General features: G+C 35.7%; 1 protein-coding gene across 16 annotated transcripts in view; it reads left to right on the top strand.

The window, feature by feature from the left end:
- The window catches only part of CCSER2 (coiled-coil serine rich protein 2), a 186,962-nt gene that overhangs the window by 110,955 nt on the left and 56,369 nt on the right, over positions 1-19,638 (top strand). The window contains exons 7-8 of one of the 16 annotated variants that reach the window (XM_072756393.1): positions 6,296-6,361; positions 8,821-8,989. The exons of 13 other annotated variants lie outside the window; for them this stretch is intronic. In XM_072756393.1, the coding sequence (XP_072612494.1) occupies positions 6,296-6,361; positions 8,821-8,832 (78 nt within the window). In that variant the 3' untranslated portion in view covers positions 8,833-8,989. Of the gene's footprint in view, positions 1-6,295; positions 6,362-8,820; positions 8,990-15,843; positions 16,862-19,638 lie in introns of those variants that run through there. 2 more of the 16 variants (XM_072756394.1, XM_072756395.1) reach the window with 2 other exon arrangements.

Consider the following 19,638-nt stretch of genomic DNA (forward strand, 5'->3'; position numbering starts at 1 on the left):
TGATGGTAGAACCTGGTTTCTCATTCAATAGTACATTTTTTGTCTGAATATAGGTCAGATACATAGCAGAAAACTAAGGAATAAAACACTAATTTAAAATCATGAATATGTTTTGGTTAGTTTTAAACCTATTTTTATTTGTTGTAGACTAGCCACATTTTGCTTAAAATTATGGTTGAGGAAGAACAGTCTAGCTTTTCTGCTGAACTTACTTTCTGGATTACCTTTGTCAGGCTTGTATGTTACAGCTTCTTAGGAACAGGGACCAATTCTAATAATTTCTGGTGTCCATCAAAACTAAACTCTTGATATATGCTCAGTTAAGGCTAGCCGAAGTGAAATACAGTCCCTGTGTTAGTAATAGTAATGATGTTTAGTATAAGTATCCTGTTAAAGTCATGTAAATTGTTTTATAGATACTTAATTATGGATTTTTTGGACTAGTCTTCTCCATTCTTTATGGATGTTGGATTACTTTTTGAAAAGAAACCTTTCTAAATGCTAGCTAGGAGCAAGAAAGGGGAAGATCTTTTTCAGGTCTGAGATTCTTGGACTTCTCTAGAGGCAGAAAGAGATTTTATGATTGAAATATCTAGACATAGAGCATAGAATTTTAACTGTAACTAGGAGATAGACTGGTTTATAGTGTTTCTCTGCTCATTAGTCTGGGGAGATTTTTCTCATCAGAAGCTTCAGAGTCAAAGGAAGAGAAAGCAGAAGGTGTGGGGAATGGCTAAAATATGTTAGGTATCTACTTTGAATCAGTCATTGTATATACCACATAGCCTCTTTTGTGTCTGGGTTTATTGCCCTGAAGCATGAAGCATGATAAATACCAGCTAATCAGACCAGGCGTAATGGGAAAAGTAGCATGATTCAGGAGAGAAATACATGAATTGATAACCAGTGATAACCACCATAAAAATAGAAAACTTTTTAAAGAAAAACTGTAACTCTCTTAATAGCTCTTTTCTGTCATTGTATGACTTCCGAAGTTTTATAGTAAACACTGGCCAAGTTAACTTTACTTTTTGTTTATGCAGTGAAAAAATTATGAGAAGAAAAGTTGCAGAATTTTTTTAGGGCACCTTTGAAATTTCCCAAAATGGTAATAGAAATTAAAAGCTGAATGAGTCTAAGGTTTCATATAACTACCTCTATTTTTTCCCTATTCAGTATTACTAAATTTAAAGAAATTCAGTGTGATATAGTTTTTAAAAATTCACATAGTATTCAGAGACAATAAAAATGCAGTATTTTTGTCCTTCTCTCCATGTCAGCCAACCATTCTAGTCTGAACAGATAACCATCTGAAGATTTCTCTGGAGCTATCATGTAGGGCCTTCCTTTTGTCCTAATTCTGGGATTGGGTTCACTGTTTTTTGTATACCTTCTTTTTTGTTTGTTTACTCCCTCATTTTGCGAGAGTATATCTTTACTTTCTAAGAGTGGGCAAATGGATGGTAAATTTTTTTTTTAGTTACTGCTTTATGGAAAATTTCTTTTGTCTACTCTGATATTTGATATTAATGGTTTGGCAGGGGTAGAAATGAATTTTCCCTTAGAAATCATTACTTTTCTAGGATTCAGGTTATCCACTGGGAAGAGTCTACATTCTGATCCATTTTACATCTTATGTTGCCTGTTTATGTTATCTCTCTGAGGGATTTGTAATATTTTTTTTTTTCTGGCACTTTAATCTTTTATTTCTGGCATTATGTAATTTCACAATGATGTCCTGAGATTTGAGTTTTGTTGTAGTTGTTTGTATATTTCCCTCTTAATATATGAGTAATTTAGTAGACTCTTTAGAGATTCATATAGTGTGAAATTTTCTTATTTCTATGATTTTTTTTTACCCCATTTTCACTGTATCTTTCTGGAATTCTTATTAATTGCTAACTAGGACTTCTGAATTGATACTTAGTCTTTTATCTTTTTCTTTCATACTTTCCTTTGGATTTGATTATCTTTTCTGGTATAGTTCTTCAATATCATTTTCCAGCTCTCCATTTCTGTTGAATTACTTATCTTGGCAATTGTATCCTCAGTTTCCAAAAATTCTTTATTATATTCCATTCCTTATGTATATAATTTAATTTTTGTTTTGTCAGTAACTATATTGAGTGTTTCTGTTAGGTTTTGTTAAGATTTCTCAGGTTCCTTGAATTACATCTCTTTTCTAAGTAGTCATTTTGTTCTTTGTGTTTATTTTGGTTTCTTTTGGAATCTTTCCTCAAATATCTAATGATTATTTGTTTATTAATATTTAAAAGTGAGGAACTAAAAAATTGATTCAGGGCTCTTTGTACGTGGGCTGGGCTGGTCAACCGGCTGGCCTGATTTTGTATTACTGGATGGATATTGGGAGACCTTCAATATCTAGTGAGCAGAGGATTTTTCCTTCTTAGTTCTATTTTCTCCAGAAAGGCAACCTGATTTTTTTTTTTTTTTTTTTTTGCTTGGAGTAGAGATAGAAGACTGGAAGTTGGTTCTTGCCTTATGCTGACTTCCAGTTAATTCCCATCATAAAACGTGCCTTCCTCCCCAGTCAGGCTCTGTGCTCAGTGGAGAGTGTGATTCTCCCTCTCTCTGTCCCTCCCCCCCTTGTGTGTGCTCTCTCCCTCAAATAAATTTTTTTAAATCTTTAAAAAAGATTGAATTAAATTTATAGAAAGGAAACTAAAAAGAAACTATTAATGAAAATATAAATAGCATAAAAATGATTTCTGTAGCCTAATTCTTAAGTGGAAACAACAGAATTTTATAGAGCTCCTAAGAACTTTACATATAATTATGTAAAAGTCCTATTACCTACGACTCAGTAAATGTATGTTAGATTGATTTTAATCCAACAGTTTTGTAATTGCCTTACCTGCCTTAGTTGCTGGTTATTCCTTAATCCAGTGACCTCTCATTGCTGTCTTTATTTTCTTAATCACCAGGACCTGATCAAGAGGCCTTGCTTGATAAAAACAAATAGGAAACCACCTTTGCATTTTCTAGATTACCCCTGAGTGTCTATTACTACTTTGAAGGAATTGCCTTTGAAATTAGTCTGGGTTCTCCAAAGAAAAAGAACTGAGAGAGAGAGAGAGAGAGAGAGAGAGAGAGAAGAGGAGAGATGAGATGAGATGAGATTTATTTTAAGGAATTGGCTCATGTGATTATGCTGGTTGAGAAATCCTAAAATCGGCAGTTGACAAGCTAGAAACCTAGGAGAACTGGTGGTATATAGTTCTAGTCTGAGTCTGAAGGCCTGAGAACCAGGAGAACCAACAGTTAAGTTGCGGAATGAGTCTGAATACAAAGGCAGCAGAAGACTGCTCAAAGGCAGTCAGAGAGTGAATTTTCCTCTACTCCACCTTTTTTTCTATTCAGCCCTTCAGTGGGTTGGATGAGGCCCACCCACATTGGGGAGGCATTCTTTAAGTCCATGGATGGTAGTTTTGATTAGAAGCATTGTAAGCAGAGAAGCAAATCCATATCTAGTGTCAATTCCAGTAAGGACAAAACGTTGTCCTTTTCATGATGGAAGTAGCCTAGTGCAATCAACCTGCCACCAGGTAGCTGGTTGATCATTGAAGGAGTGGTGCCATATGAAGGGCTCAATATTGATCTCTGCTGCTGGCGAGTTAAGCACGAAGCAGTGACCATAGCCAAGGTGGCCATGTTGCTGACTCTGTGCATAACCTCCATCTCTACCATCATTGCCATTTTTTTCATGAGCCTGATGGAGGATGACAGAGGTGGCTGGGGAAAGAGGCTGACTGGTATCCGTGGAATGAATCAGAGTATCCACTTAATTCTTTAAATCCTCTTTTGCTGAGGTCACCCATTGGTGAGCATTCGCATGAGACATAAATATCTTGCTATTTTTTGCCCAGAGTTCTATCCATATATACTTCTTCCCCATTCCTTGTCTCCGGTTTTTCAGTCATGTTTCTTCTAAGTCCCTGACCATGGCCTGTATATTGGTATATAATTGCATTTCTGGACATTTCTCCTTCTAAGCAGAGTGAACAACCACATGCAGTGCTTGAAATTCTGTCTACTGGAAAGATTTCCCTTCAGTGCTATCCTTCTGGGATGTACCTGAAAGGAGCTGTAGTGTTGCACTGAACACTTTGAGATGTTGTCTGCATATCGTATGGAACCATCTGTTAAATCAGACCTGAGTCTTCTCTTCCTCTGTCAGCTGATTCTAGGAAACTCCCCGTGAAGCCATAGTGTAGTTTGGGAGAGAGAAGGCCGTGTAGCAGGAGTGGGGACAATGGGCATTTGAGCCACTTCTTTCATGTAAGTTATTTGTATCCTTAGGGCCTATTTAGGCCCAGTCAAATTTATACCACTTTTGATTGATGATGGAATGTTTCTGTGCACCCACAACTTTATGAATTTGTGTGTCAGATAATAAATACCCTGTTCATGATGGGCAGCTCAGGTAGCATGGTAACTTGGTGGCTCAAGATTAAGCATTCAGTCACTACTAAGACACAGTAACAGGCCAAAAGCTGTATCTCCAAAGGACTGTAGTTATCTGCAGAGGATGGCAGGGCTTTGCTCCAAAATCGTAAGGGCCTGCACTGAGACTCATCTTTCAAGGGCCTGCTGTAGTCTCCAAAGGGTATCCCTATCTGTCACTGAAACTTCCATACCATACGATCCATGGAGCAGAGCAGCTTGCACAGCAGCCTGGACCTGTTGTAGAACCTCCTGGGTCCTACTCAAAACTAGCAGCTATTTGGGTCACTTGGTAAATGGGCCAGAATAACACATCCAAACAAGGAATATGTTACCTCCAAAATCCAAACATGCCTACTAGGTACTATACATCATTTTTGGTTATAGAAAGATATAGATAGTGACTTATTCTTCACCTTAGAAAGGATATTGTGACATGCCCATGGTCCTTACTCCTTCTTGCTGCCGCCTTTTTCTACAAACAATTGTTTATATTCCTTTTGTGTTCCTGGCAGTTAAGGGTAAATTGATGATTGGACAGTGCTATTCAGAGTAGCTCATACAAGTGTTTGTTATTAGTCCATGGGGAGTTAAAGTAGCTCTTGCCAGAATAGAAAACACATTTCATCCTTCTTATAGAAATTCTTGCTATCAAAGAAAAAACTGAACCAAAACTTAAACTGTGTTTAGTGACTAGTTGATTTATAGTTTGGTGCAAGCTTTTTTGCGTATCACAGACAGAATATAGTTTGTACCAGAAATGATCTGCAAATCAAACTGTAAATCACACTGGTGAAAGTTACTATCCTTACTTGTGAAAGAGAAGTCCAGGGAATGAAAAAGATATGCAATCAAGTATTACACTAGAGGTATCTTTATGTAGTATATGAAATAGAAAAATTGCTCTGGGAATGGAGATGAAAAAATTCACTCTATGGCATTATGGAGATGTGAAACTGTAAGCTGAATTTGTTAGGTGCAGAATTTGGGGAAGATAGTATGAATATAGTTATAGTTATAGGTTCTTGAGAGCATGAGCTACATTTGTCATAATGACTATGGGAAAACCAATGAGTATGTAAGATAATAAAGAGAAAGCCAGAAAAAGCAGTGCTTACCTGATACACTTTGAGGTAACTATTAATACAACTTCTTACTGTAAAAATGTTTATTAAGAAGAATTAAGCATTTATACTGCATTTATATTGGGATCTGTATTTCAGTAACTAAGTCCTTAATGAAATAGGGTGGAAGTTTGCTGAAGAATGCCATCAAATAAATGTAGAAAGTGTGATAAAATTAGAGAAACATTATTTTACAAACCCTAAAGAAATTTCTGCTTTATGCCAAGATTATTAGTTGTTGTTATAACTGTTAGATAAATGGGCAGTGGGTTCCTAGTCAGTTAGTGTGTCAAAATAACATCGTATAAATTATTTGTAGTTACAAGAGAAAAACATACTTGTTCACTGAAGAGATCAAACTGTCATTACCCCAATCCTGAGATGGTTTTCCCATTATTGAGTTGAGTTATCCTGAGAGTATGTATCTGCTCATGTGATACATGTAATTGTGCATACTATATTCTAGCAAAACCATTTAATTTTAATTCCTCAAGCCATTGCTTAACAACTTCCTTTTTATACAAGAAAAAGAGAGGAAGGAACCAGACAAATTCACATTTGGAAATTCTGTAGGAAAAATAGTAATATTCTTTTTAGCTTATTAGTGTCCAAAAAGTTGGTGCGGGGAGGTGAAAGTGCTACACTGAAAGAAATTTAAGGGACAACTAGATGTAATGTGAGATTCTAAATTTATATTTGTTTGACAGATCAACTATGGCAGACATTTTTGGCCCATTGAGGGAAGTTTGAATATGGCTTATGTCTTAAATGAGGTAAAAATTTTCTGAAATGGAAAGATAGAGATTGTTGACTAAAGGCATGTTATAAAACAGTATACGCATTAGAATCATATATATTTACATATATCTATATATGTGTATCTCCAGAAGGAAATGCACTAAGGTGTTAATAGTGATGATACCTGGATGGTGAGCATGCGATGTTTTTTTTTTTCTAAATCTACATTTTTTCATTTCTAAATTTCTATAATATGTATTACTATTTTGGAGTAAAAAAGTTATTGAAATAGTACACATCCTATTCAAAGATCAGTTTGTAATGGGTTATGGTTTCACTGTAGGATGTTAGAGAAGAAGCAATAGTGATAAGCTTAGGGCAGATTGTAAAGGGCCTGTGGGCCACAAAAGGTGCTTGAACATTACTCTTTAGGCAGTAGTAAGCCAGATGAGTGGCTTGGCCTGCTTGGTATTTTAAAAATATTATTCGAAGGGATTTTCAGAAAATGAATATCAGAGGGAATGGGTTAAATCATAATATTTAGGAGAGTGTTTCAGAATCCAAGTTTTAGCCTAAATTTGTTAAATTTAATTGCTTTGAAAATCGTTAAAATTGTGTTCTCTTTCATGCATATGTCCTACAGAATTGTGTATGTAAAACTTTTATGTAGTTGTCTGTATTGCATACCGAGCATTTTTCTAATGCACATTATCTCTAGTCATTGAAAAGTAGGCGAAACTTGCTTTATCTCACAGCTGAAGAAGCTGAGGCTCAGAAAGCTAATTAGTGAGGCAGCTGGGTAGCTCAGTTGGTTAAGTGTCAGACTCTTGATTTCAGCTCAGGTCATGATCTCAGTGTCATGAGAGCGAGCTGCATAGGGCTCTGAGCTCAAGGAGGAGGAAGAGTCTGCTTCTCTCCTTTCCCCTCTGGTCCCCCAGCCCCCCCCCAACACTCCCTCCCCCTGCCCACAGGCTCGCTCTCCAAAATAAATAAATAAATCTTAAAAATAAAAGATAGCTAATTAGTTATAAAACTAGGATTTGGGGATCCCTGGGTGGCGCAGCGGTTTGGCGCCTGCCTTTGGCCCAGGGCGCAATCCTGGAGACCTGGGATCGAATCCCACATCGGGCTCCCGGTGCATGGAGCCTGTTTCTCCCTCTGCCTGTGTCTCTGCCTCTCTCTCTCTCTCTCTGTGACTATCATACATAAATAAAATAAAAAAAAAATTAAAAAAAAAAATAAAACTAGGATTTTTTTTTACCTCAATCTTCATGATTGCAAGGCCTGTTGCACACAGTGGCATTCTTAGGCGATTCACTGGGGGACAACAGGGAGAGGAAGGAAAATGTGAAGGCAACTTCTAGCTATCACATCACCCTGCATCCCCTCAGCCAATCCCACAGCTTTGGAATCTTTATTAAATAGGCCTCTATATTTAAGCATTCACCTGAACAGAGTTCTCGTTGCACACAATGAGAAAATTTTAAAATTTAAAATTGTAAACCATTGTATTTGGCCTTTGATCTGGTTTTTGTTATATGTAGTTCAAGGTTATTTCACAGTTTAAGCAACACTTCATGTACCCTATTTTCTTTATTACAATGACACCATGGGACAGAGAGGATTGCAGTAATCTTATTTTAATGACAGAGCAGTGAGATTCCCAGATTTAATTATTTTTATTAAGGTCACACAGTTGCATTCTAATGCAGAATGATTTTTAAACTAAGGGCTTTTGAAATCTTTTAGCTTAGCACTTAGTGTGTTGCCTAATTTAGGGAATTTTAAATAAGAATTTTGATCTGATCTGAAGAACATGGGGACATACAGAAAAAATAATTTTTAGTGTTTTGTCTCGTTTAATTTTGTATGTCCTGTTTCAAACACTTGAAGCATAATATACATGTAGAGAAGGGTATAGTTAATAAATGTCTATTTCAGTTTTCACAAACTGAAAATATACATGTAGACAGCACCCGATAAGAAATAGAACATTACCAAAACCCCAAACAGAAGCATCCACTGTCCCTCATTTTTAATGATTATTGATTTTTGAAAACAGATTTGTTTCTTTATGTTTGAACTTTATATAAGTGAAATTATTTATACTCTATTGTGTTTGGCTTCTTTTGCTCAACATTTTGTAAGTCATCCATTTTCTGCATTCATTCACATTGCTATAAATAAGAATATTATATGATGTGAATATACACAGTTTATTTGTTCTACAGTTAATATTTAGCAGTTTTTTAGTTGGGATTATTATGAATAATGCTGCTATAATATTGGTGAACATATGTGGTATGTGCATTTTTGTTGTGTCTATGTGAGTGGAATGGCTGATTCATAAAGTATGTAGATATTCAGCTTTAGTATGTAGTACAAAAACAGTTTTCCAAAGTTGTTATGCTCATCCATTTTCTTGCCTCTCATTTCTTTTTATTATTTTCCCTGTTTGCTTTTATCACATTGTCAGTATCTCTTTTGACCCTAGGGTAGGAAGTGAAGACTCTTAAAATGGAATAATGAGAAGAGCATGATGACACCTCTGACATTTTCTTTGGGATTGTAAAATAATTGATCCTGATGATTCATACCCTATCTACCTGTTTGGGGGATAAAAATAAATGTATAATTGTGTTTTATGAACTGTCAAGTGTAAATACAAATGTTTTATTTAATTATTTCCTTTCACCTTCGATGTTGAGAATAAAACCAGCAATTTTCCCCTCATATAATGCTCCTGTCTGCCCTCTACCATCACTCTTGCTCTCTGTGTGAGTGTGTGTGTGTGTGCACGCGCGCATGTGTGCATGCGTGTGTTCAGGAGCAGCGGCGGCAGCAGCAGCAGCAACAGCATCCTAGGTGAGTGTACTGAATTAAGGAGCTGCTGAAATAATGCCTTTTGATCGTGGAGAACCACAGAAAAGCCAGGGAACGCATGCTTCTCTATCTCCAGACTTCTTTCATCATTCCAGGAGAAAAAAAAGTTTATGAAATCTACATGGAAAGCACATAACAACATAAGGGTACAGTTAAATGAGTAATGTGAACAGGTTTATACTTAATACCCAGGCTAATAAATGAGGCATTGAGAAGCTCCTGTATATTCATTCCTTCCTGATGGCAGTGCCGTCTCTTCCAGAATCTAGCATTTCCCTTGTCTGTTAATTTTTAACCATCTATATTTGTAGTCCTGTGGATACTAGTTTTGTTGCTTCTTCTTTTTTTTTTAAGATTTTATTTATCCATTTTTGAGAGAGAGCACGCACATGAGTGGGGAGGTGGGGAGAGGGAGAAGCGGGCTCCCCATGGAGCAGGGAGCCCAATGCAAGGCTTCATCCCAGGACTACAGGATCATGACCCCAGCTGAAGGCAGACACTTAACCATCATGCCCTGAGCCAAAGGCAGATGCTTAACCGCTGAGCTACCCAGGCGTCCCTCATTTTTCTTCTATATGAATAATCATATAGTGGATCCAGTACTAAAACTATTAAGAGTCCACTCTTTTTCCTCTGACGTGCAGTGCTGGTCCATATAAGTGATACTATCCCTGTTTCAAGAAACACAATCTAACTTTTATAGTAGGGCTTGATAATGCATTATCATGGTTCCCTATCTTGTTCTTCTGCTTAAGTATCTTAACTATGCTAAAGTCTTTTGTTTTTTCATAAAATGTTGGAATCATTTTGTTGAGTCCTATGAAAATTGTTTTGGGATTTTAATGGGAATAACAATGAACTGATAATAGATCAATTTCAGAAAGAATTAACATCTTACAATATTTAGACTTACTATCCAAAACCATGATATATAGGTCCATTGATTCAATTTTAAGAGGTATTTTTAATAAAGTTTTATAGTTTTATTTAAAAAACTTGTATAATTTTTTTAGATTTATTTCCAGTTCTTAAAAGTTTTTGTTGCTATTTTAAGTCCTATCATTTTCTAATGGATTGTTACTGGTTTACAGAAATGCAATAGGCTCTTGATATAAAGAGTTTGTATCCAGCAACCTAGATACAGTTATTACTTATTTAATAATTTATCCATAGATTTATTTGGATTTTTTTATTTATATTATCATATAATCTGCAATAATGACAGTTCTTTTTCCTTCTCAGTGTTTGTATTTTTCCTTGCTTTATGTGCTGGCTGGGAACTCCAGTTTAATACTGAATTGTTCCTGTTTTGCTCCAAACTTAACAGGAGTGGTTTCAATGTTTCAATGTTAAGCATGACATTTTACTGTATCCTTTTTGTGGATACCCTTTATGAGGTGAAGGAAATGTGTTTTTTATTTTGTTTTTAATGTTTTAAAAAAAAACATTCTCCTTCTTACAAAAACATTTTAAGTACTTTCTTCATTTCATATTTCTTCCCCTGAACAGTATGAGAGTAAGTTGCTTGCTGAAGTACATCACTGCCAAATATTAAATGTATATTTCCTACAAATAAAGATTTTCTCTTGTGTAGCCACAATGTAGTCATCAAAATCAGGGAGTGAACACCGATGCATTATTACCATGTAATCTTCACAGCTTGCCATTAGTTATGTCCACTATAGCAAAAAGATCCAGTTTAGAATCACATACTGTTTTTAATTGTCATTGTCTCTGGTTTTCTTCAAACTGCAATACTTCCTCAGTTTTCCCTTAGCTTTGATGACCTTGACACTTTTTAATATTATAGGCCAATTATTCTGCAGAATGCCCCTCAGTTTGGGTTTGTCTGTGTAGCCGTATGATTCAGGTTCTACATCTTCAATAGGGATGTCACAGAGAAACAGCGCTGCATTGTTCTCATTGCCTTTTGCTCATTGTCAGGTGGCTCAAGATTTTGGTTTTCTCGTTAGTGATACTACCTTTCATGACTTGATAAAGGTATTGTCTGCTAGGCTTCTCAACTGTAATATTACTCTTTTCCCCTTTATTAGTATTTTGTTGGGAAGAATTTTGAAACTATATAAATATTGTATTCCTTGTCATATTTCCATATAATCCAGTGATTTATTTATTATAATTATGCATATACTCATAGTTCCTTATTTTATGTCGTCAAACTGTGAATATAATTTATTTCGATACTCACACTGTCCATGATTTGGAATTTGAGAACTCTTTTGGGTTGGCTTCTTTGTATTTTTGACTTGTACCCATCATTCTTTTAATACTTTTTTGGAAATGTAAGATATCCCATTCTTATTAAATATTTTCCCTATTCCGGGGATCCCTGGGTGGCCCAGCGGTTTAGCGCCTTTCTTTGGCCCACGGTGTGATCCCGGGGTCCCCGGGATCGGGTCCCGCATCGGGCTCCTGGCATGGAGCCTGCTTCTCCCTCTGCCTGTGTCTCTGCCTCTCTCTCCTCTCTCTATGACTATCATGAGTAAATTTAAAAATTCTTTTTTTTTTTTTTTAATTTTTATTTATTTATGATAGTCATCAGAGAGAGAGAGAGAGAGAGAGAGAGAGAGGCAGAGACAGAGGGAGAAGCAGGCTCCATGCACCGGGAGCCTGACGTGGGATTCGATCCCGGGTCTCCAGAATCACACCCTGGGCCAAAGGCAGGCGCTAAACCGCTGCGCCACCCAGGGATCCCTAAATTTAAAAATTCTTAAAAAAAAAATAGAATCTTTAAAAAAAATTTTTTTCCCCTATTTCTGTCTGGAAACAGCCATTTTTTCAAGGAACCCTGGTTACTTCTAGTGGAGAATGATATTTAGAAGCCACGATCTGGGGGCTAGGTGTGCTTATTGTTAATGACTTGTCAGTGCCCTTAAGCCCTCTCAGGGCCTGTGAGTATGCATGGATGTATTTGTGGGTGTTTATATGGATACTTCTGACTATATTTCTGTATCTGTCTCTATGTATTGAAGCTGTGGGTTTATTCTCATAAGCTTAATTCCAATGTAAATACAGCATTTCTCTTTTTCTGTGTTTATAATTCTCTCCTCCAACAGTGAGAACTTTTTTTTTTTTTTCTTTAATATGTTTATTCATTTCATCAATCCTCTGTGTTCACCTTCCTTACTCTGCTTGGGCTCTGATGCCTTGTCATCCAGCCCCATGGATTTGGACACTCCTTACCAGTCTCACTCTCCATTTGGATGCTTCCTTACTCTGCTTGGGCTTGATACCATATGTCCATTGATACCAGCACATGGACACCTTTCTTGTCCTAGTTGGTTCTGACACCTGACACTAGTTCTTCTCCTGTATAGATGCCCTCTTCAACTGTTTGAGTTCTAGTAGTCCTCTGCCAGGCCACACCATGTGTGTGTGCCCACCTCAGTCTGCTTGGATCCTGGCAGTCCATTCCAGACTGCCCATTAGTGCATGTGCCCTTCTCATTCTACTCAGGCTTGACTCTGCTATCACATCATCCCCTCCTCCCTCTGTGAATGTCTTTTTTACTCCTGTGGACTCTGACATGCCTGGTAAACTGCCCCTCTGCAGGAACATATTCTTTACGTAGGCTTTTTTAGGGTAGAGGCTTATCTTGCTCTGTCTCACCTAATGGCTTGTTGAGGAAGGGAAAAGATAGTGAAGAGGAAGAAGGAGCAAGTTAGAAAAAGAAATTTTATCAGCTTCATTAAGGTAGAATTACATTCAAATAAAGTACACCCATTTTCTTTATACAGTTTACATTTTTAAAAAAATTTTTATTTATTTATGATAGTCACACAGAGAGAGAGAGAGGCAGAGACATAGGCAGAGGGAGAAGCAGGCTCCATGCACCGGGAGCCCGATGTGGGATTCGATCCCGGGTCTCCAGGATTGCGTCCTGGGCCAAAGGCAGGTGCTAAACCGCTGCGCCACCCAGGGATCCCTATACAGTTTACATTTTGATAAATATGTCTACATTTGTAGATAAAGAGTTTTTTTATAGCTGCAGAAATCCTCTTATTTCCCTTTGGAGACTCTCAAACCTGTCCCAGGGAGCCATTGCTCTGCGTCCTGTTACTAAGTTTTGTCTTTTCTAGAAATTTATCTAAATGAGATCATCCAATGTGTACTCTTTTTGTTTCTGGGTTCTTTCACTAACGATCATGGTTTTGATATTCATCTGTGTTACTGAGGTTATCAGTAGTTCATTCCTTTTTATTACTGAAGAGCATTTTGTGTGTGTATACATATACACATATATAGATACTACAACTTTGTTTTTACTCATTTACCTGTTGATAGACCTTTGAGTTGTTTTTAGTTGTGGGATAATTGGGATAATGCCGAATTTCTAGATATTAATGATGAAAATTAACAAAAATGAATGTAATTTCAAAAAATAATAAGTGAATTTAGACCAGTTCTTCCACTTGTTTGTTGTGTGGTCTTGGACAAATTACCTATAAAAGATACAGAGAATATAATAGCTCCTATTTTGGGACTGTTGTAAAGAATACATGAGGAAATTTGGATAAAGTGCTAAGCATAATGTCTGATACATGGAAAACAATGAATAAATGTGAGGTATTACTAACAATATATAAGATGTGTAAAATAAAAAATGTGAAGGTCAGGGATTTTTAATTGCTTGCATTGCTCAAAATTTTATGTGGCTACTCAAAAAGCTAATTCCATTTACTTTAGTATTCATTTAATTAGTGTTATTCCATCATTTAGTATATTTTATTAAGCATCTGTTGAGTACTAAGACTATAGTAATAATGAAGATAAAAAGAAAGGCGGCACAATTCTTGTCCTTTTTTTTTTTAATATTTTATTTATTCATGAGAGACAGAGAGAGAGAGAGAGAGAGGCAGAGACACAGGCAGAGGGAGAAGCAGGCTCCGTGCAGGGAGCCCGACGTGGGACTCGATTCCGGGTCTCCAGGATAACGCCCTGGGCCGCAGGCAGTGCTAAACTGCTGAGCCACCAGGGCTGCCCACAATTCTTGTCTTTTATGTAGTGTTTTCTTCTTAAAATTATACATTACAACTGGCTAGTGGGTTTTGAAATAAATTTTGACCATTGTAACTAGAATTTTTTCCTAATAAAATAGTCTAGGCACTATCAGGGGGCATCACAAGTAGCAAAGACAAATATCACTTTTGAATTTGTTTTTAATGTGATATTTATAACTGTCCACTATCTGTTCATACATCCTTATTTAGATATATACACACATACATGCACACATATTCATGAATATGTATACTTGGTGTGATATGAAATGATTGCTGCATCAATAAAACATTAAATCATTGGTAAATACTCTAAAAGATATTTGTGACATTTTATAAAGACTCCTGCAAAATTTTGTATAAAAGAGTTGAAGGAAATACGTATGTTCTATAAGAAGACTAAGTTTTGCTAAGTGTTGCAAAAATTAACTTACTCCTACGGATATTAATATTGTAACCAAGACAGCTACCTTATAGTCTAGGAAAACATATAAGCATTAAATAATTATAAAAATGTTGTGTTACAAAGGACAAAAGATAAGTTACAAACTGAATAAATGGTTGGAACTTAATAGTTCTTCCCAGTACTATTTTTATAGATGTAATATCATTTTAGTCAAAATCAAAACACCTTTATTTGTGGTATTCATGAAAGTGGCTCCAAAATTGTTAACACCAAAGAGCTTATTCTTTGCATTCTTTGAAAAAGACAAGAAAAAGACAAAAAGAGAAAGGGGGGTGGGAGGGAACTCTTTAGAGCTACTACATAGTACTGACACAAATAGAAACATAAAGCAGCAGAAAAAAATAGAAAATGCAGACACATGGGCTGAAGGATCTACTAAAAAACAATTGGACACAGTAGGATTATAAAGTAAATGTTGAGGAAAAACCTATATAGAAGCAGTTATTTAAAAATAGAAGCAGTTATTTAGTTCATACTATAGTAAACAGATGATTTAAAGAGTTTATTTTTTAAATTAAAACAAAGTAGAAGAAATTTATAACTAACATTTTCAAGTGACAAAAGGAACCTATAGGAAAGGATATCCTGACTCAGATACATACAATTTGGTTCAATATGAAAGTCTAAGCAGAAGAAATTTGAAAATAGTGTTTGCTTACAATATTACTAGTCTATCCGTATATAACAATTTGAATGCCAGATTTTTATGTTTTAAAAATATCTTTTTTTCCACCCATTTGTTAGGGTCCCCTCATCTCTGAAGCACTTATTGAAAATCAGGCTTTATACGTTTCTATTTTAGAAATCCTCTCAAATATAGCTTGAATGATTAGATGTTAAATCCCTTAGGTGAATTACAGCATAACTCAAAAATTATTCTCAGTGCACATTGTAGAGTCTATGTGATGTGATTGTTCGTCCATATACTTTTGTTTTTAAAAAGAGCAACTTTTCAAAAAGAAAATGAAAAAATCAATCTCTCCTCTTCCTCTACTCCCTTTCCTAGGATGCCTCTTGTGATTATGTTGTAGCATATCTGAAAAACAAGGCAGCTTTGTTGACATCACTGATGATGCTTGTCAGCAGAGATTGGTCAACGCTGCCAAACTTTTTTGTTAGTCATTTCAAGTATCTATGTCCATTGCAGCTGCTCTGGAACTCCTAGGAAGATCCCAGATTTTGCAAACTCATGGAAGAACCACCTGGGTAAGATGGAGTTTGTTATAGGGTTTTCCAATAAGTTAATATGTGGAAGATTCATAATATTAGAACAAAAGTTTATCTTGATGCTATGTCAAAATAGAAAAGTGGAAGATGACTTGCAGACAGCGGTCTCTTAATGCTCTTAGAATAAAGGAAAGTTTATCTTTTTGAATCTTTAATAAAATGTAAATGGCATTTGAGTTAATTAAGGTTAATTGTATTTAGAGTTCAAAAATCCTAACTAGAACCCATAGAAACTGCTGAGACACTTTACTCAATAAAGCAACCCAGTATACATGGACAGTCTGTTAACTATGAATTGCTTATTTTTTGTGTAGTAGTGTGTTGTGGTTATTAGTATTTTGCATCTGTGCATTTGTTAAATATGTTTATGCAAAATATTTAGGACTGTGACAGCATTGTTCAATAAATGTTAGTTTCTTAGTATATGTAATATGAAGCACAACCATCACATGCATGATTGTTACTCAGTTTTTTAAAAAGAGAAAATTTTCTATCCATTCCCCCTCTAATGCTTAAAGAAGCTCTTCCCAATTTTGGTTTGGACACTTTTTATTTGAGTCAAGGTTTAATAGTACTACCATTGGTTAGTGTCAGTTATTTGGAGGGGAGATGGTTTTATTAATTGATTCAGTTGGAGATTTTATTAATGATCTCTAAGCTCTTGTGCTTTGATGGAAATAAATTTTTCCCTCTTTGATTGCCTAAATCTAGACTGCTAGACAGTTTATGTTTAAAAAAAAATTGGATTTTTTTTTCCTTTGAGGCATTGTAAATAACTTAAACATTAGTAACTCTCAATTGTTTTTGGCCTGTATTATAAATTTATTTCATTTAGAATAATTCTTTTTCAATTTTCAAAAATAGTGGTTTGTGTATGTGCTTTCATTTTGTATTGATTCCTAATCTTGGTACATTAACAATAAAGGATATCTATCTGATACAAGTTCTTTGGATTGTGTCGATGTTTGCTTTTGTATCCTAAAGCAGGAGCTAGAAAACTTTTCCATAGAAGGCCAGCCACATAGTAAACATTTTAGCTTTTTTCTTTTCTTTTTATTATTATTATTTTTTAAATTTATTCATGAGAGATACAGAGAGAGAGAGAGAGAGAGAGAGAGAAAGGCAGAGACAAAGGCAGAGGGAGAAGCAGGCTCCATGCAGAGAGCCTGATGTGGGACTCGATCCCAGGACTCTGGGATCACACCCCGGGGCTGAAGACGGCGCTAAACCACTGAGCCACCTGGGCTGCCCCACATTTTAGCTTTTTTGGGCAAGAAGCAAAATTGCAGCTCTTAGTCGATATTTATAAAATCATTTAAAATTCAATCATTTAAAAATGTAAAAGCCATTCTTAGCTCATGGACTATAATAAAAATAGACCTCTGGCTGGATTTGTCCTGTGGACCATAATTTATTATTCCCTGGCTTACAGTATGCTCAATTTTTGTGACTTTCTATGTCTGTTTGTAAAGAACATATATTCTCTACATTTAAGGTAGCAGTATTTCTATTATATTAAGCTTTTTAATTGTATTATTTGCACCTTATCCTTACTAAAGTTTTCTCTTTGATCTGTGAGTTTCTTAGAGTAGTGTTAGTTTCCTGCTATAATTATAGATTTTTCAATTTATTCTTTTAATGCTATCAATTTTTGTTTTAGTGTCTTTAGGCTGTTATTTAGGTATATAAATGTTTGGAATTGGCACATCATCTTGGTGGAGTGTTTCTTTGATCACTAAAATCTTTTTTTATCCTCGTTAATACTTTTTAATTCTACCTTGTCTCTTGTGTTATAGTAATATTCTATCAGGGTTTTTTTAAGATTTTATTTATTTATTCATGAAAGGCACAGATTGAGAGAGAGGCAGAGACAGAGGCAGAAGGAGAAGCAGGCTCCCTGCAGGGACTCAATCCCAGGACCCCAGGGTCATGCCCTGGGCTGAAGGTGGTGCTGAACCGCTGGGCCACCCGAGCGTCCCTATCTATATTCTATCAGTTTTATTTTTCTTGTGATTGTTAAGATTTATCTGGTGTTACTGTCTCCTTTTGTTTGCTTTTAGTTTTTGTTTTTTTTTTAAAGTCTGGTCTTTTATTAATTTTCTAGGGCTGCCATAATAAAGTACAACAAGCTGGGGGGCCATATAACAACAGAAATCTGTTCTCTCACAGTTCTGGAGGCTAGAAATCTGAAATCATGGTGTTTTTAGGGCCATGTGCTCTGAAGGCTCTAGGAGATGAATCTTTTTTGCTTCTTTAGCTTTTGCTGGTTGCTAGCAATTGAGGGCATCCTTTGCCTTGTAGGTGCATGACACCTGTCTCTGCCTCCTATTTTCACATGACCTTCACATTACCTATATGTCTGTGTGTCAAATTTCTCTCTTCTTATAAAGACACCAGTCATATTGGATTTAAGCTTGATGCTAATCCATTATGACCTCAACTTGATGATGACATTTGCAAAAACCTTATTTCCAGGTGAAGTCACAGTCACAAGTTTTGGATTGGCGTGGATTTCTAGGGGGACACTGTTCAATCTAGTACAGCTATTTTGCGGTGTAACTTCCATACACTAAAAACTAAAATTCAGCCTTTTTCATTGTATAGTCTGTAAACTTGACAAATCCGTACAATTACATAGCTGTTACAGTCGTCCCCCAAATTCCTTTTTTTTTTTTTTTTTTTCAAACTTTTGCAGTCAATCCCTATATTCACTGCTAGCTCCCGGCAAGCACTGGATCTTTTTTATGTCTCTGTAGTTTTGGTTTTTCAAGACTATCACATAAATGGAATCATATCTAGTCCTTAGATTCTGGCTTTTTTTCACTTACCATAATTAATTCTAAATTCATTTGTGCTGTCCTCATATTGCTGATCTTTTCTTTTTGCTGAGTAATATTCCACCATATGCATGTATCATAATTTGTTAATTTATTTACCAGTTGAAGGATTCTTGTGCCACTTTCCAGTTTTTGGCATTTATGAATAAAGCTGCTATAAATATTTCTGCACAGGTTTTCGTGTGCACATGTTTTCATTTCTCTTGGGTAAATACCTTGTTGTAGGATTGTTGGGTTATACGGTAAGTATATATTTAACTTAAGAAACTGCTGGAACTGTTTTCCAAAGTGGCTATCTGATTTTATATTCCTACCAGCGATTGATTAATGAAAGTTGTAGTTGTTTTGCATCTTTGTGCCTGTTTTTCAAAAGCCTTTCATGTAGATGTGCAGTGGTATCCACTGTAAATTGAATTTGCATTTGCCTGATGATTAATGATGTTGAGCATATTTTCACGTACCTAATTTGCTATTTGTGTGTCTTCCTTAGTGTCTGTCATTTTGCCCATGAACAAAAATGTTGTCTTATTGATTTTTGATAGTTCTTTATGTATTTCTATGTAAGTACTTAAGCAGACATGAAAATGATGAAACAAACGAATATTGAAAAAAATGGAATTTGCTTTTTAGGTAACTTTGTAGAATAGTGAGTTAATGAAGTCTGTTATAAACCCTAGAGCTTCATATTATTATTATTATTTTTGTTGTTACTATTGCTTAAAAAATAGTTAACAGTTTATATTCTTTTTTTTTAAGTTTTTATTTATTTATTCATGATAGACATAGAAGAGCGAGAGAGGCAGAGACACAGGCAGAGGGAGAAGCAGCCTCCATGCCGGGAGCCTGATGCGGGACTCGATCCCAGGACTCCAGGATCA

This window comes from Vulpes vulpes, chromosome 4 (genome assembly GCF_048418805.1).
Source record: "Vulpes vulpes isolate BD-2025 chromosome 4, VulVul3, whole genome shotgun sequence".
NCBI classification, from domain to species: Eukaryota; Metazoa; Chordata; class Mammalia; order Carnivora; family Canidae; genus Vulpes; species Vulpes vulpes.